The sequence below is a fragment of the Eriocheir sinensis genome, chromosome 69 (assembly GCF_024679095.1).
Source record: "Eriocheir sinensis breed Jianghai 21 chromosome 69, ASM2467909v1, whole genome shotgun sequence".
NCBI lineage: Eukaryota > Metazoa > Arthropoda > Malacostraca > Decapoda > Varunidae > Eriocheir > Eriocheir sinensis.
In genome coordinates, this window is record NC_066577.1 from 6,371,186 (window position 1) to 6,392,084 (window position 20,899).

The 20,899-nt window shown below is 45.7% G+C and overlaps 5 protein-coding genes across 49 annotated transcripts in view; 1 reads left to right on the forward strand and 4 right to left on the reverse strand.

Annotated features, from left to right (window-relative positions):
• The window catches only part of LOC126988334 (uncharacterized), a 3,106-nt gene extending 2,942 nt beyond the window's left edge, over positions 1 to 164 (forward strand). The window contains exon 3 of the mRNA XM_050846391.1: positions 153 to 164. Coding sequence (XP_050702348.1) covers positions 153 to 164 — 12 coding nt within the window. The remainder of the gene's footprint in view (positions 1 to 152) is intronic.
• Positions 35 to 11,008, reverse strand: LOC126988512 (uncharacterized). Of its 44 annotated transcripts, XR_007742117.1 has the most exons (12): positions 10,746 to 11,008; positions 10,548 to 10,646; positions 10,160 to 10,456; positions 9,863 to 10,060; positions 9,566 to 9,664; positions 8,972 to 9,367; positions 8,774 to 8,872; positions 8,378 to 8,674; positions 7,733 to 7,930; positions 1,099 to 1,296; positions 804 to 999; positions 35 to 310 (listed from the first exon to the last, which is right to left on the reverse strand). XR_007742117.1 is itself a non-coding variant. In XM_050846701.1 (6 exons), exons 1-6 carry the CDS (start codon positions 8,830 to 8,832, stop codon positions 196 to 198), a joined length of 1,164 nt encoding a protein of 387 aa, XP_050702658.1. In that variant the 5' UTR covers positions 8,833 to 8,859; the 3' UTR covers positions 35 to 195. The 44 variants fall into 44 exon arrangements, 10 of the variants coding, with proteins under 10 accessions (XP_050702658.1, XP_050702663.1, XP_050702662.1 ...); XR_007742122.1 differs by lacking the exons at positions 35 to 310; positions 804 to 999; positions 9,566 to 9,664; ... (1 more) ...; positions 10,160 to 10,456; positions 10,746 to 11,008 and adding an exon at positions 318 to 706 and having other exon boundaries at positions 1,000 to 1,296; positions 8,972 to 9,169; positions 10,548 to 10,736; XR_007742118.1 differs by lacking the exons at positions 35 to 310; positions 804 to 999; positions 9,566 to 9,664; ... (1 more) ...; positions 10,160 to 10,456; positions 10,746 to 11,008 and adding an exon at positions 318 to 706 and having other exon boundaries at positions 1,000 to 1,296; positions 10,548 to 10,736.
• On the reverse strand, positions 3,264 to 8,351 carry LOC126988515 (gastrula zinc finger protein XlCGF57.1-like). The gene is made up of 2 exons (XM_050846715.1): positions 8,019 to 8,351; positions 3,264 to 4,914 (listed from the first exon to the last, which is right to left on the reverse strand). Exon 2 carries the CDS (start codon positions 4,787 to 4,789, stop codon positions 3,395 to 3,397), a length of 1,395 nt encoding a protein of 464 aa, XP_050702672.1. The 5' UTR covers positions 4,790 to 4,914; positions 8,019 to 8,351; the 3' UTR covers positions 3,264 to 3,394.
• On the reverse strand, positions 10,981 to 20,103 carry LOC126988517 (zinc finger protein OZF-like). Of its 2 annotated transcripts, none has more exons than XM_050846719.1 (2): positions 20,085 to 20,103; positions 10,981 to 14,733 (listed from the first exon to the last, which is right to left on the reverse strand). In XM_050846719.1, exon 2 carries the CDS (start codon positions 13,400 to 13,402, stop codon positions 12,308 to 12,310), a length of 1,095 nt encoding a protein of 364 aa, XP_050702676.1. In that variant the 5' UTR covers positions 13,403 to 14,733; positions 20,085 to 20,103; the 3' UTR covers positions 10,981 to 12,307. The 2 variants fall into 2 exon arrangements, with proteins under 2 accessions (XP_050702676.1, XP_050702675.1); XM_050846718.1 differs by lacking the exon at positions 20,085 to 20,103 and adding an exon at positions 19,430 to 19,448.
• Positions 14,740 to 17,475, reverse strand: LOC126988335 (zinc finger protein 723-like). The gene has a single exon (XM_050846392.1). The coding sequence runs from the start codon at positions 17,473 to 17,475 to the stop codon at positions 16,171 to 16,173; it is 1,305 nt and encodes a 434-aa protein (XP_050702349.1). The 3' UTR covers positions 14,740 to 16,170.
• Positions 20,104 to 20,899: the final 796 nt, after the last annotated feature.

The window sequence follows — 20,899 nt, forward strand, 5'->3', positions numbered from 1 at the left end:
GTGATGATCGGAACAACTGGTTAATTTTCTTAAGATTGATTGACAAGTTTATTTTTCACAACAAAGGAGAAGGGTCGGAGCATGCCGTCCCTTCCCCCAGGCAGTACAATGTAGATACAGTACAGGAAATCATAAAACTATTACATACATAGGTTGCAATATAGGGGCAAAAACTGCATATTCATCCAAGCCTGGCTATAGATTGTTGAAGGTAGAGCAGGCAGCTAGGTAGTCATCAACCAGGCTACCAGTGAAGGGATATCCAGCACACCAATACCACATGGGAAGCACTCCACTATCCACCATGGACCTGGGCGTGTATGTTACCAGGCTACCAGTGAAGGGATATCCAGCACACCAATACCACATGGGAAACACTCCACTATCCACCACAGAGGCAGTGAAAGACCTGGGAGTGTATGTTACCAGGCTACCAGTGAAGGGATATCCAGCACACCAATACCACATGGGAAACACTCCACTATCCACCACAGAGGCAGTGAAAGACCTGGGAGTGCATGTTACCAGGCTACCAGTGAAGGGATATCCAGCACACCAATACCACATGGGAAACACTCCACTATCCACCACAGAGGCAGTGAAAGACCTGGGAGTGTATGTTACCAGGCTACCAGTGAAGGGATATCCAGCACACCAATACCACATGGGAAACACTCCACTATCCACCACAGAGGCAGAGAAAGACCTGTGTGTTTGTTACCAGGCTACCAGTGAAGGGATATCCAGCACACCAATACCACATGGGAAACACTCCACTATCCACCACAGAGGCAGAGAAAGACCTGGGAGTGTATGTTACCAGGCTACCAGTGAAGGGATATCCAGCACACCAATACCACATGGGAAACACTGCACTATCCACCATGGAGGCAGTAAGACCTGGGAGTGCATGTTACCAGGCTACCAGTGAAGGGATATCCAGCACACCAATACCACATGGGAAACACTGCACTATCCACCACGGAGGCAGTGAAAGACCTGGGAGTGCATGTTACCAGGCTACCAGTGAAGGGATATCCAGCACACCAATACCACATGGGAAACACTCCACTATCCACCACAGAGGCAGTGAAAGACCTGGGAGTGTGTGTTACCAGGCTACCAGTGAAGGGATATCCAGCACACCAATACCACATGGGAAACACTCCACTATCCACCATGGAGGCAGTGAAAGACCTGGGAGTGCATGTTACCAGGCTACCAGTGAAGGGATATCCAGCACACCAATACCACATGGGAAACACTCCACTATCCACCACAGAGGCAGAGAAAGACCTGGGAGTGTGTGTTACCAGGCTACCAGTGAAGGCGAAATCCGTGCCAATCACAGAGGATGGGTTAACCCTTCAACACGAGGAAGCGTATATTGCGTCCTTGCATGCCCTGTACCATATCCGAGGACGCGCATACTGCATCCTGGCACACTTTAGCCAATATACAAGTTATTTTATCTCTATATTTATGCTTACATCTCAAAATTATCAATTAATTTATGTTTCTTTATGTGCACCATTTAATTCTGCATGTTTTCATATATAATACGTGGTGATTATGTTGAGTTTATGGCTGAAAACTTGTTATATTCAATAGCGACATTTGAAATTTGGTGTGCACGGCGATCCCGGATACGGTGCGGGGCGCTGTTTTGGCCCAGCCGTAGTGAGTTTCTTTATGTACACCATTTAATTCTGCATGTTTTCATATATAATACATGATGATTGTGTTGAGTTTATGGCTGAAAACTTGTTATATTCAATAGCAACATTTGAAATTTAGTGATCCCCGGCGGGCTGTTTTTTGTAGTGAGTTTCTTTATGTACATCATTTAATTCTGCATGTTTTCATATATAATACGTGGTGATTATGTTGAGTTTATGGCTGAAAACTTGTTATATTCAATAGCGACATTTGAAATTTGGCGTGCACGGCGATCCCGGATACGGTGCGGGGCGCTGTTTTGACCCGGCCGTAGCGAGTTTCTTTATGTACACCATTTAATTCTGCATGTTAACATATATAATACATGATGATTATGTAGAGTTTATGGCTGAAAACTTGTTATATTCAATAGCAACATTTGAAATTTATGATCCCGGATACGAACGGGCGCTGTTTGACCCGTGAGTTTCTTTATGTACACCATTTAATTCTGCATGTTTTCATATATAATACATGATGATTGTGTTGAGTTTATGGCTGAAAACTTGTTATATTCAATAGCAACATTTGAAATTTGGCGCGCGCGGTGATCCCGGATACGGAACGGGGCGCTGTTTTGACCCAGCCGTAGTGAGTTTCTTTATGTACACCATTTAATTCTGCATGTTTTCATATATAATACATGATGATTGTGTTGAGTTTATGGCTGAAAACTTATTATATTCAACAGCAACATTTGAAATTTGGCGCGCGCGGTGATCCCGGATACGGTATGGGGCGCTGTTTTGACCCGGCCGTAGTGAGTTTCTTTATGTACATCATTTAATTCTGCATGTTTTCATATATAATACATGATGATTGTGTTCAGTTTATGACTGAAAACTTATTATATTCAATAGCGACATTTGAAATTTGGCGTGCATGGCGATCCCGGATACGGTACGGGGCGCTGTTTTGACCCGGCCGTAGTGAAGGGGTTAAGGGAAGCCTGGACAGTTATGGATATGGAGACAGGGCAGCGTGAAGGCAGCTTAGGCCATGCATACTACAGCTAGGTAAATGCCAGTAAAATCCATAATAGATATTTAAGTGCTACATGAACAACCGGGGTCATAACTGTGCACTTTAACCCGGTGGTAGCTACGGGGACCATGTTTCTTAATGGTCCCTCTAAGCAGGAAAAATGAGAAAAAATCACCCCTTCACACAAACCATTTCATAATATATATCAATGCATTTGTGATCAGATTATGTATCATCTATTTTTTGGAGGTCTATATCATGGTACAAATTTGGCCCGTCGCTGCTACCAGGTTAAAGGTCCCTCTAAGCAAGAAAAATGAGAAAAAATCACCCCTCACACATACCATTTCATAATATATATCAATGCATTTGTGATCAGATTATGCATCATCTATTTTTTGGAGGTCTATATCATGGTACAAATTTGGCCTGTCGCTGCTACCAGGTTAATGGTCCCTCTAAGCAAGAAAAATGAGAAAAAATCATCACACACACATACCATTTCATAATATATATCAATGCATTTGTGATCAGTTTATGCATCATCTATTTTTTGGGAGGTCTATATCATGGTACAAATTTGGCCCGTCGCTGCTACCGGGTTAAAGGTCCCTCTAAGCAAGAAAAATGAGAAAAAATCCTCACACACACAAACCATTTCATAATATATATCAATGCATTTGTGATCAGTTTATGCATCATCTATTTTTGGGAGGTTTATATCATGGGAGAAATTTGGCCCGTCGCAGATACTGGGTTGAGTTGATTTTTTCCTGGCAAGACTTTTAACGCTGATCTTAGGATGCTTCTCCTTGGTGGGTGTCGGCTTGGTCTCACACGGTGTCAAGTCCTCCTCCTCCTCCTCCTCCTCCTCATTGTGTTCCAGGATGTGTTCGTCTAAAGCGATCTTCTCGGCAAATCCCTCCCCACACACTTCACACTTAAAGTCATCATTACTAACATGCAGGAGGCTATGTTTCGTGAGGGAGCGTTTCTGAGAGAACCGTTTCCCGCAAACTTCACATTCATGTTTTTTCTTGCTGGTGTGTCTTCGTGTGTGTTTTTGGAGGAGGCGTTTCTGTGTGAAGATTTTTCCGCATAGTTCACAATCGAATTTCCCTTCCCTAGTGTGACCTTTCATGTGTGTGCTGAGATAGCCTTTGAGCATGAACGTTTTCCCGCATATTTCACACTTGTGGTTCTTCTCCCCGGCGTGTGTAAGTACGTGGATTTTGAGGACGTTTCTCCCGGTGAAGATTTTTCCGCACACTTCACACTCGACTTTCCCTTCCCTAGTGTGACGTTTGAGGTGTGAGTTCAGATAGCCTTTGAGCATGAATGTTTTCCCGCATATTTCACACTCATGGTTTTTCTCGCCAGTGTGCTTCTGCATGTGACCTCGGAGAGTGCCGCGCTGTGTGAATCGCTTCCCACAAATCTCACACTCATGATTCTTCTCCCCAGTGTGTGTGCGGACGTGTGTAGTGAGGGCGGCCTTATCCGTGAACTTCTTCCCGCAAACGTCACACTCTTGGGTCTTTTCCCCGTGGGTAAGAGCGTGTCTGTTCAGCGTGCTCTTCTGGGAATATCCCTTCCCGCAAACCTCACACTCAAAACCACCTTCCGCGGTGTGTTTGAGCATGTGTCTGTTGAGCAAGTTCTTCAGTCTAAACCTTCTGCCGCAGAAGTGACACTCGTGGTTCTTCTCCCCGGTGTGTATGAGGAAGTGCTTGTTGAGGGTGGCCCTTTCCGTGAACCTCCTGCCGCACACCTCGCACACATGACTCTTCTCCCCGGAGTGTATGGCGGCATGTCTGTTGAGTGTCTCCTTCATGGTGAATTTCTTGCCACAAACTTCACACTCATGGTTCTTCTCCTCAGTGTGTCTGCGGATGTGTTTGTTGAGGTTACTCTTTTTGGTGAACCGTTTGCCACACTCATGACACTCGTGGCTTGCTTCATCAGCTTCATCAGCTTCATCAGCTTCATCAGCTTCATCAGGTTCATCAGGTTCATCAGGTTCTAAGAGCGAAGTCGTTGCGATTACCATTTCCAAGGGGTCTACCTCCTCAACCTGGTCACTCATGGTTTCCTTCAGCAGTGAGCGCTGAGGACAGCACCCGCCCCAGACCCTCACTTCAGCACCGGTGGTGACACAGCTGCGTGCTGTCTCCTGGCGCTGAGCCCAAGCAGCACGGCCACCACCGCTTCCTGGCATGAAGAGACGAGGTGTTAGAGTCCGTTTCATTCCGTCTGTCCACTCGTGATCGTGGATGTGGCACCAGCGCATTGTTAGCTCGTGATTGCGTGAAGATCAACTTCATATTTTTGGTGATATATTTGAATGTTTGTGTACACAGAGAACCCTCAAGGCCTCTGGTAGGAACCGCAAACGTGCCAATTTGCATCGCTAATCTACCACACAACCACACGAAGGAACCACTTGTATGTACAACAGTATACATAGTCTGATCACACTCAAATGATCATATACCCATATTTCATGTCATTCAGGTACACAAGTGATGTCTGGCTCTGCAAGTGTCTACATAAGGAAATTTGATGTGTTGCCTGTAAATAGCACGGGTAGCCTAACCATTGCATTCAAGTTATTATCTATCATTTCATATTATCTCAATTACTAAGTGTTATTTACATGCAATAGATTATTAAGATATCCTTTATTTACACTTGCAGAGCCAATGTCTTTAAATACACATGAAATGAGCCATCAATCAATGAATCTGAATACCCAAGGATGGCTGGGGCATGATGTGACAAGCTAGTCCTTTCCTGTGCTTGTGTGTAAGGTTATCCATGCAAACGACCAAGTCTTTCTTTTGTATATATATAAACAAATAAGCTTGAATATGTCTATCACAACCGTTGATTTTCACACATTCATGAACGAGAAATACACAGCTGACACATCCATCAAAATTACTGAAAAATAAGCTTGAATGTCTATCACAACTGTTGATTTTCACACATTCATGAACGAGAAATACACAGCTGACACATCCATCAAAATTACTGAAAAATAAGCTTGAATGTCTATCACAACTGTTGATTTTCACACATTCATGAACGAGAAATACGCAGGTGACATCCATCAAAATTCCCGCTGTGTTGGTGGACAGACAGAATGGAACAGACTAGTCATGTATTTCTTTCTCTGCCTAAGGTTGGTATTATCAGATGCTCCCTCCCCATACACCAACTGTTTCCAAAAGGGAGGTTAATCGAGTTCTAATGAGTGTTCTTTAAGGTTCACGGTACAGAAGAAGGCTCAGACTACCACCAGGGTCATAAAACTACCCCTGGAAATGCCCTAAACTCCCTCGAAAGACTAGTAAATTACGTGTTCTAATGAGTGTTCTTTTAGGTTCACGGTACAGAAGAAGGCTCAGACTACCACCAGGGTCATGAAACTACCCCTGGAAATGCCCTAAACTCCCTCGAAAGACTAGTAAATTACGTGTTCTAATGAGTGTTCTTTTAGGTTCACGGTACAGAAGAAGGCTCAGACTACCACCAGGGTCATAAAACTACCCCTGGAAATGCCCTAAACTCCCACGAAAGACTAGTAAATTACGTGTTCTAATGAGTGTTCTTTTAGGTTCACGGTACAGAAGAAGGCTCAGACTACCACCAGGGTCATAAAACTACCCCTGGAAATGCCTAACACTCCCTCGAAAGACTAGTAAATTACGTGTTCTAATGAGTGTTCTTTTAGGTTCACGGTACAGAAGAAGGCTCAGACTACCACCAGGGTCATAAAACTACCCCTGGAAATGCCCTAAACTCCCACGAAAGACTAGTAAATTACGTGTTCTAATGAGTGTTCTTTTAGGTTCACGGTACAGAAGAAGGCTCAGACTACCACCAGGGTCATAAAACTACCCCTGGAAATGCCCTAAACTCCCACGAAAGCCTAGTAGATTACGTGTTCTTGGGTGCAGAGATGCTTAAGAGTATGGCCCTAAACCCTCGGCCTCAGCACTGCCTCCCGCCTGGACACACCCCTGCATCTCTGCCCGCCAACCTTTCCTTCCTCTAAGCTAGAAGTATGCTGCTTACAACTGGTGGCTAAGAAGGGTGACTGCTCCATGACCTTGCTTTTCACTACATGTATGGAGTGTATTAAGACACTTCTCCACCCCTGTTGCCAGACATCATACTCAGGGCTGGTTTCTGACACCTAACTATTGCCAAGAAACATCGGGAAAGTTTTGGATGATTATGCCGGAGAGAGACAGACGGGGGAAGGAATTATAGGAGAAGGGAACAGACCCCAGGAGACAGGAAAAAGTTGGAAAGTTTCGTTTAGTCGGCGCAACATCCGTGGTCATATGCCGGAGGGAGACAGAAGGGGAAGGAATTATAGGAGAAGGGAACAGACCCCAGGAGACAGGAAAAAGTTGGAAAGTTTTGTTTAGTGGGTGCAACATCTGTGGTCATATGCCGGAGAGAGACAGAAGGGGAAGGAATTATAGGAGAAGGGAACAGACCCCAGGAGACAGGAAAAAGTTGGAAAGTTTCGTTTAGTCGGCGCAACATCCATGGTCATATGCCGGAGAGAGACAGAAGGGGAAGGAATTATAGAAGGGAACAGACCCCAGGAGATGGGACACAACCCCTGATTAATACCTGGTACCCATTCACTGCTAGGGGGTGGACAGGGGCGTTGGGTATCGGAAAAGCCACACAAATTTTTCCACTCCGCCCGGGAATCGAACCCGGGCTCTCTCTGTTGTGAGGCGAGTGTGCTAACCACTGGGTGAGCAGAGAGGGGCCCAAAAACCACCACAACCTAATTGACAGCTGTGTATTAGTCCAGTCACAAGGAATTCAGAGTTGTGAAGAGTGCAGTCTTGTGTTAACAGTGGATTGTGTTCATGGTAAAGAAATGAAGCCAATGCCATTAAGACGCTGCTTGTATTAAAATGCAATACAAGTGAAGGGATATCCAGCACACCAATACCACATGGGAAACACCCCACTATTCACCACAGAGGCAGAGAATGACCTGGGAGTGTATGTTACCAGGCTACCAGTGAAGGGATATCCAGCACACCAATACCACATGGGAAACACTCCACTATTCACCACAGAGGCAGAGAAAGACCTGGGAGTGTATGTTACCAGGCTACCAGTGAAGGGATATCCAGCACACCAATACCACATGGGAAACACTCCACTATCCACCACAGAGGCAGAGAAAGACCTGGGAGTGTATGTTACCAGGCTACCAGTGAAGGGATATCCAGCACACCAATACCACACGGGAAACACTCATTGATAATCTTACTTACCGTTTCCGGACTTCCCTCAGCCACGTAGGGCAGGGCAAGGGAAGGATAGGCTAGGGCAGGGCTAATCAACTGGTCGCCCACTTTCTGAATCTGGACTTTCTGGGTGTTGTGGCTCGACCTCAGGCTGCAGGGGTAGAAATAACAAGGTTAACCCAGTAGCTGCGGGGATCATGATTCTTAACCCGGTAGCAGCAAGGATCGTGTTTTTTAAAGGTCCTTCCCTCTAAGCCAGAAAAATGAGAAAAAATCATCACTCACGCAAACCATTTCATAATATACATCAACGCATTTGTTATCAATTTACGCATCATCTATTTATGGGGTTTTACATCATGGCAAAAATTTGGCCAGAGAAAGACCTGGGAGTGTATGTTACCAGGCTACCAGTGAAGGGATATCCAGCACACCAATACCTCATGGGAAACACTCCACTATCCACCACAGAGGCAGAGAAAGACCTGGGAGTGTATGTTACCAGGCTACCAGTGAAGGGATATCCAGCACACCAATACCACATGGGAAACACTCCACTATCCACCACAGAGGCAGAGAAAGACCTGGGAGTGTATGTTACCAGGCTACCAGTGAAGGGATATCCAGCACACCAATACCTCATGGGAAACACTCCACTATCCACCACAGAGGCAGAGAAAGACCTGGGAGTGTATGTTACCAGGCTACCAGTGAAGGGATGTCCAGCACACCAATACCACATGGGAAACACTCCACTATCCACCACAGAGGCAGAGAAAGACCTGGGAGTGTATGTTACCAGGCTACCAGTGAAGGGATATCCAGCACACCAATACCACATGGGAAACACTCCACTATCCACCACAGAGGCAGAGAAAGACCTGGGAGTGTATGTTACCAGGCTACCAGTGAAGGGATATCCAGCACACCAATACCACATGGGAAACATTCCACTATCCACCAGAGAGGCAGAGAAAGACCTGGGAGCGTATGTTACCAAGCTACCAGTGAAGGGATATCCAGCACACCAATACCACATGGGAAACACTCCACTACCCACCACAGAGGCAGAGAAAGACCTGGGAGTGTATGTTACCAGGCTACCAGTGAAGGGATATCCAGCACACCAATACCACATGGGAAACACTCCACTATCCACCACAGAGGCAGAGAAAGACCTGGGAGTGTATGTTACCAGGCTACCAGTGAAGGGATATCCAGCACACCAATACCACATGGGAAACACTCCACTATCCACCACAGAAGCAGAGAAAGACCTGGGAGTGTATGTTACCAGGCTACCAGTGAAGGGATATCCAGCACACCAATACCACATGGGAAACACTCCACTATCCACCACAGAGGCAGAGAAAGACCTGGGAGTGTATGTTATCAGGCTACCAGTGAAGGGATATCCAGCACAACAATACCACATGGGAAACACTCCACTACCCACCACAGGGGCAGAGAAGGACCTGGGAGTGTATGTTACCAGGCTCCCAGTGAAGGGATATCCAGCACACCAATACCACATGGGAAACACTCCACTACCCACCACAGAGGCAGAGAATGACCTGGGAGTGTATATTACCAGGCTACCAGTGAAGGGATATCCAGCACACCAATACCACATGGGAAACACTCCACTATCCACCACAGAGGCAGAGAAAGACCTGGGAGTGTATGTTACCAGGCTACCAGTGAAGGGATATCCAGCATGCCAATACCACATGGGAAACACTCCACTACCCACCACAGGGGCAGAGAAAGACCTGGGAGTGTATGTTACCAGGCTACCAGTGAAGGGATATCCAGCATGCCAATACGACATGGGAAACACTCCACTACCCACCACAGAGGCAGAGAAAGACCTGGGAGTGTATGTTACCAGGCTACCAGTGAAGGGATATCCAGCACACCAATACCACATGGGAAACACTCCACTATCCACCACAGGGGCAGAGAAAGACCTGGGAGCGTATGTTACCAGGCTACCAGTGAAGGGATATCCAGCACACCAATACCACATGGGAAACACTCCACTATCCACCACAGAGGCAGAGAAAGACCTGGGAGCGTATGTTACCAGGCTACCAGTGAAGGGATATCCAGCACACCAATACAACATGGGAAACACTCCACTCACCACCACAGGGGCAGAGAAAGACCTGGGAGTGTATGTTACCAGGCTACCAGTGAAGGGATATCCAGCACACCAATACCACATGGGAAACACTCCACTATCCACCACAGAGGCAGAGAAAGACCTGGGAGTGTATGTTACCAGGCTACCAGTGAAGGGATATCCAGCACACCAATACCACATGGGAAACACTCCACTACCCACCACAGGGGCAGAGAAAGACCTGGGATTGTATGTTACCAGGCTACCAGTGAAGGGATATCCAGCACACCAATACCACATGGGAAACACTCCACTACCCACCACAGAGGCAGAGAAAGACCTGGGAGTGTATGTTACCAGTGAAGGGATATCCAGCACACCAATACCACATGGGAAACACTCCACTATCCACCACAGAGGCAGAGAAAGACCTGGGAGTGTATGTTACCAGGCTACCAGTGAAGGGATATCCAGCACACCAATACCACATGGGAAACACTCCACTATCCACCACAGAGGCAGAGAAAGACCTGGGAGTGTATGTTACCAGGCTACCAGTGAAGGGATATCCAGCATGCCAATACCACTTGGGAAACACTCCACTACCCACCACAGAGGCAGAGAAAGACCTGGGAGTGTATGTTACCAGGCTACCAGTGAAGGGATATCCAGCACACCAATACCACATGGGAAACACTCCACTACCCACCACAGAGGCAGAGAAAGACCTGGGAGTGTGTGTTACCAGGCTACCAGTGAAGGGATATCCAGCACACCAATACCACATGGGAAACACTCCACTACCCACCACAGGGGCAGAGAATGACCTGGGAGCAAGGTTAATGCCAGTAAAAGCCACAGGAATGAGTGTTACATGACCTTTAATCTTCATATCACTACACCTTTGCTATTCATAACACTGGAAGGAACTTATAACCTACCGATGATAACATAAATACATACACCACTTTGGAATGAGTGACGCACTGCACCGACGTGGAATGTGCTTGGCACCCTTGCCTTTGAGCGATTAATACCTTTGTAAGGCTGGACAAGGTGCCTGGTAGTTTAACCCTTTCATTGCTAAACGTTCGCAGTGAGTGTTAGGCGTATTTGGTGGTGGTGCTAAATGCTTGCTGTGAGCTCCACCCGCACCCAAATTTCCCGCGTATGGGAGTGTTCCAACATTAATTCTCACAACACAGTATTGCCAATTGAGTGTGTTCTTCACTAAATTTGGTGGAAAATCATACCAGCCCTTCACCTGTCACCTGATGGATTCTTTGACCAAATAGTTGTAAATATTGCAGTTGGTAATACCCCCTTGCCAGAATCTGAAGGAGAGATGTCCACAGTTCCCTCAATATGGCTGATCATCCCACACGTACCGACGTAAGTGTTAACATTCAACACTCCCTGAACGTGCATGTACATTCGCAGGAGAGGCATACATAACCAACTCCTATAGATCTGGACCTCCTCTTTCCATTGGTGTTTTTGGTTTTTAGCTGTGATGAATAGTGTTTGAGATACAGAGGTTAAAAGAGACCCCCAATTGGGCTGCCTGAATGCGCCTGAGGGGATAGTCACGTCCCGTCCCGCGCGCAAGGAAAGGGTTAATGCACTCACTGATGTGTGATTACTGATCCCATAAAATTGACATGAAAGTGGCATTGACAACACAGTAGCTACACTGGGCCCAAGAACTTTAGCAAAGCTTTAATTGTTTTTCTCAAAACTACTTCAAAATGAACAAACTTATTTTTTGCTTTTATCGTCCGCATGATTTTCAAGAAACTTTAGGACATACAAGATTATATATCGTACTAAAATTTGACAAGATATTTTTTTGAAAAATGGCATAGTTTCCAAATATGGAAAACTTTTCCAGAATAGATTTCAAAAATTATTTTTTTTACTGACTGACAAAAAGTTTACAATAAAACATCTTGACAAATTGAAAGAATAACAATGAATTATCAGATGTGCGCGTCACAGGAAACTCAGTAAAAAAATGGCTGAGAAAAATTCATTCAAAATTTTCATAAAAACAACGAAAAATAATTTTCTTAATTTTTCATTTCATCTGATCAGCTTGAAATTTTCATATGATGACAAAGGTACTAATGTATACAACATACATATTATTAATGACCACAGATGCAATTTTAGTCCACGGCGGACGTTCCCCTTAAGTTGATTTTTTCCTGGCAAGACTTTTAACGCATATCTTGGGACGTCTCTCACTGGCGCGCTTCTTCTTCCTCTCACGCGGCGTCAAGTCCTCCTCCTCATCATTGTGTTCCAGGGTGTGCTCGTCCAGGGCGCCCTTCTCGGCAAATCCCTCCCCACACACTTCACACTTATGATCATCCTTACTAGCGTGCAGGAGGCTGTGTTTCTTGAGGGTTCCTTTCTGAGTGAACCGCTTCCCACAAACTTCACATTCATGTTTTTTTTCACCGGTGTGCGTAAGCGCGTGGTTTTTGAGGATGCGTTTCTCGGTGAAGATTTTTCCGCACAGTTCACACTCGAACTTCCTTTCCTTAGTGTGTCGCTTGATGTGTGTGTTGAGGAACGCTTTTAGTGCGAATGTTTTGCCGCATATTTCACACTCGTGGTTTTTTTCGCCGGTGTGCTTCAGGACGTGTGCTCGGAGAGTGCCGCGCTGTGTGAACCGCTTCCCGCAAATCCCACACCCATGATTCTTCTCCCCAGTGTGTGTGCGGACGTGTGTTTTAAGTGTGCCCTTCTCCGTGAACTTCTTCCCGCAAACGTCACACTCATGGGTCTTCTCCCCATGGATAAGAGAGTGTTTGTTCAGCGTGCTCCTCTCGGAAAATCCCTTCCCGCAAACCTCACACTCAAAACTACTTTCCGCGGTGTGTCTCAGCATGTGTCTGTTGAGCAAGTTCTTCAGTCTAAACCTTTTGCCGCAGAAGTGACACTCGTGATTCTTCTCCCCGGTGTGTATGAGGAAGTGGTTGATGAGGGTGGCTTTTTCTGTGAATCTCTTGCCGCACACCTCGCATATATGATTTTTCTCCCCGGAGTGCGTGACGGCATGTCTATTAAGTGTGTCCTTCATGGCAAATTTCTTCCCACAAACTCCACACTCGAAGTTCTTCTCACCAGTGTGTGTAAGGGTGTGTTTGGTGAGGTTACTCTTTTTGGAGAACCGTTTGCCGCACTCATAACACTCATGACCTGCTTCATCAGGTTCTAAGAGAGCAGTTGTTGCGACTACCATTGCCATGGGGTCTATTTCCACACTCTGGTCACTCATGGTTTCCTTCAGCAGTGAGTGCAAGGCTGTGTCTGGTGAACTTGCTCTCAGTCTCCAATCTTCTCACACACAAGCGTTCCCTTTCCCTTATGGCTGGAGGTTGTGGAGATTGTGGTGGTGTTTCTCCTGATCACCCCTGATCCTCACACCGGTGGCTGTCTGCTCCTGGTGTTGTGTACGTAACTGTCCTCTCTTATGGAGCTGTCCTCATACAAACTGCACATGCTCAGCTGCGGATGTATATAAACAAAGACATCTTGATAAGCAAAGCTGTACGCAGGTGTCCCCTGATAATGTGACTTGATTTACCGGATAGACTGGTCAAATTTATAGATGAAATAGTGCCTTTGCAGTATTTTTTGTTGAATGGTCAATATCCAGCAAGCCTTACCAGCAGCCAAAGGAGAAGTCTGATGGTTTCGTCGTGAAACAAGCGGAATGTTAAGCAAAACTTTCCCTTGTGTGGCAGTTTTGAGCTTATGGTATATCAGGCATTCAGTTATGTTGAGAAATATCCTGCTGGCAGGAGGTGGACCCTAACCACCCATATAAAAGAATGCAATCTGCCTTCAACAGTTATCACAAGAAGACAGTTTTGTTTTGAAATTAACAAGATGCTATTTCCTGTAAATTTAGCTCTGAATCACTGCACGAAGGCTGTTTAATGGCCCTTCACTTTACTTGCAAAACAGAGAATAAAACAACATGTTCTCCCATGCTGGAAAACACTGGGGGGACAGCCAGGCACATGCGACCAGATGCCTTCACGGATCTGTGAATATAGTGGTCTGCCTTTTGTTTGTAAACAAACCAGGGACTACTCCTTACAAGGGACAGCTATGTAGACAACACCAGCCACTCAGGCTGCTGCCCGGCCCTGCAGCCTCCACTGCAACACTGCTCCTGATGTGAGGAGGCGGCAGGTCTTGCAGGAACCTCAGGGAAGCTGCAGCGGGCGGCAAGGTTCCCCGACACCACACTCAGGGACCAAGCCAGCAGGCCAGGCGCGGGATGCACCAAGGAGTCCTCAAGTCAGTGGTGCTGAGCACAGCACACTCAGGGACCAAGCCAGCAGGCCAGGCGCAGGATGCACCAAGGAGTCCTTAAGTCAGTGGTGCTGAGCACAGCACACTCAGGGACCAAGCCAGCAGGCCAGGTGCGGGATGCACCAAGGAGTCCTCAAGTCAGTGGCAGCGAGGATGCAGCGAGTGCTGGGCACAGCACCCGCCCCAGACCCTCACTTCAGCACTGGTGCCGGTGGTGGCTACGGTGACACAGCTGAGTGCTGTCTCCTGGCGCTGAGCCCCTCGCAGCGCGGCCACCACCACTTCCTGGCATGAAGAGATGAGGTGTTATAGTCTGTTTCATCCCGTCTGTCCACTCGTGATCGTGGATGTGGCACCTGCACAATGTTAGCTCGTGATTGCATGAAGATCAACTTTAACTTTAATCTTCACATCACTAAACCTTTGCTATTCATAACAATGGAAGGAACTTAAAACCTACCGATGATAACACAAATGCATCCACCACTTTGGAATGAGTGATGCACTGCACCGACGTGGAATGTGCTTGGCACCCTCGCCTTTGAGCGATTAATACCTTTGTAAGGCTGGGCAAGGTGCCTGGTCCTTTAATGCACTCACTGATGTGTGATTACTGACCCCATAAAATTGACATGAAAGTGTCATTGACAACACACAGTAGCTACACTGGGCCCAAGAACTTTAGCAAAGCTTTAATTGTGTTTTTCTCAAAACTACTTCAAAATGAACAAACTGATTTTTTGCTTTTATTGTCTGCAAGATTTTCAAGAAACTTTAGGACATATAAGAACATGTATCGTACTAAAATTTGACAAGATATTTTTTTGAAAAATGGCAGTTTCCATATATGGAAAACTTTTCCAAAATAAATTTCAAAAATTACAATTTTTTTTTTTACTGACCAACAAAAAGTTTTCAAAAAAACATCTTGACAAATTTAAAGAATAACAATGAATTATCAGATGTTCGTGTCACAGGAAACTCAGTAAAAAAATGGCTGAGAAAAATTCATTCAAAATTTTCATAAAAACAACAAAAAATATTTTTCTTTATTTTTCATTTCATCTGATCAGCTTGAAATTTTCGTATGATGACAAAGGTGCTAATATATACAATATACAAGTTATTCATGACCATAGATGCAATTTTAACCCGTGAAGGCCGATAAGCCCCATATAGGGCCGCGTCGCCGAAGGCCGATAGACCCCTTATGGGACAGCTACTTTACGCGCGTATCAAAACTGCGCTAACATTGGTAACGCTGCTAATTTGGCTTGAGAAGTAGGCCTATGTCTACACTGTCGCCCCAGACCATCACCACCTCCCCCACACACCCTACCTCAGTGTCCCATAGACTGTGTAAATATTTATTATAAAAAATCACACAGTGACTGCCCCACTATCACAGAGGGTCCAAAAACAAACCAACAGGCCCAAAATAGACCGGGAGAAGGCCCTGGGCGCACAACAGACCGAGTCTGGCACCTCAGCAGTCCAGCCCAGCTCGGAGGGTTGCACGCACCACCACAATCTCTAACTACTGGCGATTATTCTGAAGCACCCAGGAGGAGCTAAGCAAAAATATTTCACATGCTGATGTATTTAAATGTATACTGACAGCTAAAATTGCTTCCAGGTCATTCTGCAAGAGTTGATTTAAAGACGATCAATGCGGCTGTGGGGGGGTAGACGCGGAGGGTATCTTCGGCCTTTACGGGTTAATCACAGCGGATGTTCCCCTTGAGTTGATTTTTTCCTGGCAAGACTTTTAACGCATATCTTGGGACGTCTCTCACTGGCGCGTTCCTCCTTCCTCTCACGCGGCGTCAAGTCCTCCTCCTCATCATTGTGTTCCAGGGTGTGTTCGTCCAAAGCGATCTTCTCGGCAAATCCCTCCCCACACACTTCACACTTATGATCATCCTTACTAACGTGCAGGAGGCTATGTTTCGTGAGGGAGCGTTTCTCAGAGAACCGCTTCCCACAAACTTCACATTCATGTTTTTTTTCGCCGGTGTGTGTAATCGAGTGGTTTTTGAGGAGGCGTTTCTCGGTGAAGATTTTTCCGCACACATCACACTCGAATTTCCCTTCCCTAGTGTGACGTTTGATGTGTGAGTTCAGGTAACCTTTGAGCATGAATGTTTTGCCGCATATTTCACACTCATGGTTTTTCTCGCTGGTGTGCTTCTGCATGTGACCTGTGAGAGCGCTGTGCCTTATGAATCGCTTCCCGCAAATCCCACACTCATGATTCTTCTCCCCAGTGTGTGTGCGGACGTGTGTTTTAAGTGTGCCCTTCTCCGTGAATTTCTTCCCACAAACATCACACTCATGGGTCTTTTCCCCGTGGATAAGAGTGTGTTTGTTCAGCGTGCTCCTCTGCGAAAATCCCTTCCCGCAAACTTCACACTCAAAACTATTTATTCTTTCCGTGGTGTGTCTGAGCATGTGTCTGTTAAGCAAGTTCTTCAGTCTAAACCTTCTGCCGCAGAAGTGACACTCGTGATTCTTCTCCCCGGTGTGTATGAGGAAGTGCTTGTTGAGGGTGGCCCTTTCCGTGAACCTCCTGCCGCACACCTCGCACACATGACTCTTCTCCCCGGAGTGTATGGCGGCATGTCTGTTGAGTGTCTCCTTCATGGTGAATTTCTTGCCACAAACTTCACACTCATGGTTCTTCTCCTCAGTGTGTCTGCGGATGTGTTTGTTGAGGTTACTCTTTTTGGTGAACCGTTTGCCGCACTCATGACACTCGTGGCTTGCTTCATCAGCTTCATCAGCTTCATCAGCTTCATCAGCTTCAACAGCTTCATCAGGTTCATCAGGTTCTAAGAGCGAAGTTGTTGCGATTACCATTTCCAAGGGGTCTACCTCCTCAACCTGGTCACTCATGGTTTCCTTCAGCAGTGAGCGCTGAGGACAGCACCCGCCCCAGACCCTCACTTCAGCACCGGTGGTGACACAGCTGCGTGCTGTCTCCTGGCGCTGAGCCCAAGCAGCACGGCCACCACCGCTTCCTGGCATGAAGAGACGAGGTGTTAGAGTCCGTTTCATTCCGTCTGTCCACTCGTGATTGTGGATGTGGCACCAGCGCACTGTGTGATTGCGTGAAGATCAACTTCATATTTTCGGTGATATATTTGAATGTTTGTGTACACAGAGAACCCTCAAGGCCTCTTGTATGACAAACAATTGTCCTTCAGTGACATGAGTAGGCTGCTACAACGCAAACATCATAACAAACACCATGGTGCAAGATAAGCCTCTTCCCTAAGGACATTGACTAACTTACTAGTTTTTTCTAGCTTGCTTCTAAAATAATAAATATAACAAAAATACTTTGTTTGTATAATGACAACATAGAGGTGATAATGTTTCCGTATAAGCAATAATTCTTTCCATTATTCGGACACTGAAAATTTAGCATTGTCAATAAAGGAAATGTTATTAAATTATATGGAGTAAGCTGCATAAATTTTCAATCACTGCTTTAAGTACCGTGCATACAAGTCAAGTAACAAGTATTTGCACATGGGATAAATAGGCTAAATGAAAAGATAACTGAAAACACTGGTTGAAAGCCACACTGCTCATGTATACTGTTATGTACATGGTGAGGTGCGTCAACCATCCATGGCTGGTGGCGGGCAAGTGAACAATGAACCAGGCCTCTTTCAGTCTCCCTATGTTCTTATGTTCTTATGAAAACTACCAGAAAAAAATAGTATCGTCCAAGAGCGTCCCACGGGTGACAATGTGGAAATACAGTCATCCCTCAAATATTACTGTTTCCAATAGTACGGTTTTGGTTTTATGTGAATTTTCTAAGGAGATTTTTTAGGATTTTTAAATATCCCAATGAGCAGAAAATTTAAAAATCCTAAAAGATCTTTCATGACAATCCGTATAAAACCGAAACCGAACTATTGAAAACTGTACTATTTGAGGGGCGACTGTATACCTTGTTCCATCAAACATTTATCAGATCTTTCCTTGGGGATTATTGACGAGAGGGTAGCCTATTGATTTTGAGATGCTGCCTCCTTATTTCTGGACAAAATATGATGCTGTTTATTTTGAAGTATTTATTTCTGGAAGTCACTAACTGATTGACTTTTCAGTGTCTGTTGTGCATCTGCCGCTGGCGCAAAATATCTGGCAGAGAGGTTCAACTTGCTTACTGTTTCTATATTTCACTCACCTCTCACCAAGATCATGTGGTCAAACTAGAACAAGACTAGGCAGATTAATGTTCTTCCTGCTTTGTATTCCCCCAGTCTGCATGCATATTGAACAGCAGAGCGACTTATTTCTGCTAGGAGGTATTTCTTGCAACACCGACTGGACCGCCGCTGCCGTGTCCTCTCCTCCCGAAATTGACCTCTCTTTCGGCCACCTCTTTGGATTCTTTTCGTGAGCAGTGAGTAGCGGGCTTTTTTTTTATTATTGTTTACTGTTTTGGTGCCCTTGAGCTGTCTCCTTTGTTGTAAAAAAAAAAAATAATAAATAAATTTCCGTCACCCCACACTGCGTGCCAAATAAATTTAAACTAACCTAACCTAACTTAACGCAACCAACCTAACAGGGGAGCTTCGCCCTCCTTGACCCCCCTTCCATTTGCACCAGAAAAGCAATACAGCAGAGTGTTGCATGACACAAAATACTTCATACATGGGTCTTGGCCCCCCTCGACCCCCTTCTATTTTCCGGAAGTCACTTGTTACTGCACTGCATTTAGGGACCAAAGAGGAATCCATGTATTGACTTCGCCGGAGGAGGCTGTAGACCCTCTCCTCAATATTATACCCCTCTGTGGTCTAGTGGTCAGCGTGCCTGGCTACTACTCCGCAGGCCTGGGTTCGAATCCCGGCCCGGGCAGTCAGCGTGAAGCTGCTACCCACCAAGGTCAGCCCAGGTCACCAGGCAGCTGTTAAAGGTCAAAACAGGCTGTAAAAGGCTACCCCGAGCCACTTATCACCAAGGTCAACTAAGGTCACCAGGCAGCTGTTAAAGGTCAAAATAGGCTGTAGATTTGGTAACAGAAGAAAACAATGTAAACACGTGGCCATTGCTGACCTTCCCACCCTGTCACTGCTACCCACCAAGGTCAGCCCAGGTCACCAGGCAGCTGTTAAAGGTCAAAACATGCTGTAAAAGGCGGTTGATTAGGTAACAGAAGAAAACAATGTAAACACGTGGCCATCCCTGACCTTCCCACCCTGGCAGTCACCAGGCAGATATTAAAGGTCAAAACATGCTGTAAAAGGCGGTTGATTTGGTAACAGAAGAAAACAATGTAAAACACGTGGCCATCCCTGACCTTCCCACCCTGGCACCACTACCCACCAAGGTCAGCCCAGGTCACCAGGCAGCTGTTAAAGGTCAAAACATGCTGTAAAAGGCGGTTGATTTGGTAACAGAAGAAAACAATGTAAAATTGTCATCCTATCCCTTCCTCCCACACTCCTGTCACAGCCACCTCCCGGGCCACTCATCACCACAATAAAGGCAGCTGTTAAAGGTCAAAACATGCTGTAAAAGGCGGTTGATTTGGTAACAGAAGAAAACAATGTAAACACGTGGCCATCCCTGACCTTCCCACCCTGGCACTGCTACCCCGAGCCACTTATCACCAAGGTCAACTAAGGTCACCAGGCAGCTGTTAAAGGTCAAAACATGCTGTAAAAGGCGGTTGATTAGGTAATTAAACACACATGACCGTTGCTGTTCTGCCCTTCCCGACCTATCACTACCCCGAGCCGTGACTCACCAAGGTCAACTAAGGTCACAAGGCAGATGTTGAAGGTCAGGAGATGCTAGGTGGATGCTGTGGAGGAGCCAATGCAGGAAGGAAGTGGAATTATGGTGGATTTTGGTGGAGAATGTGGAAACGCCTTGTGCTCCTCCTCCCTGCCTCCTCCTCTTCCTCTTCTTCTTCTTCCTCCTCCTCCTCTTCTTCTTCTTTAGCCCTCTTCTTCTTATTTTTCTTTTGCCTTCTTCTTTTTTCTTATGATTTAATTCTTCTTCTCCTTCCTTTCTTCTTCTTCTTCTTCTTTTTCCTTAATTCTTTTTGTTTTTCTTCTTGTTTTTTCTTCTTCTTCTTCTTCATTTTCTTTGGATTTAATTCTTCTCTTTTTTCCTCTTCTTCTTCTTCTTCTTCTTCTTCATTTATCTTTTTTTATCTTGTTTTCTTAATTACTTCTTTTGATCTCTCTCTCTCTCTCTCTCTCTCTCTCTCTCTCTCTCTCTCTCTCTCTCTCTCTCTCTCTCTCTCTCTCTCTCTCTGTGTGTTTGCTTGTGAATGAAAGTTTCAATCAATCAATCTCTCTCTCTCTCTCTCTCTCTCTCTCTCTCTCTCTATCTCTCTGTGTTTTTGCTTGTGAATGAAAGTTTCAATCAATCTCTCTCTCTCTCTCTCTCTCTCTCTCTCTCTGTGTGTGTTTGCTTG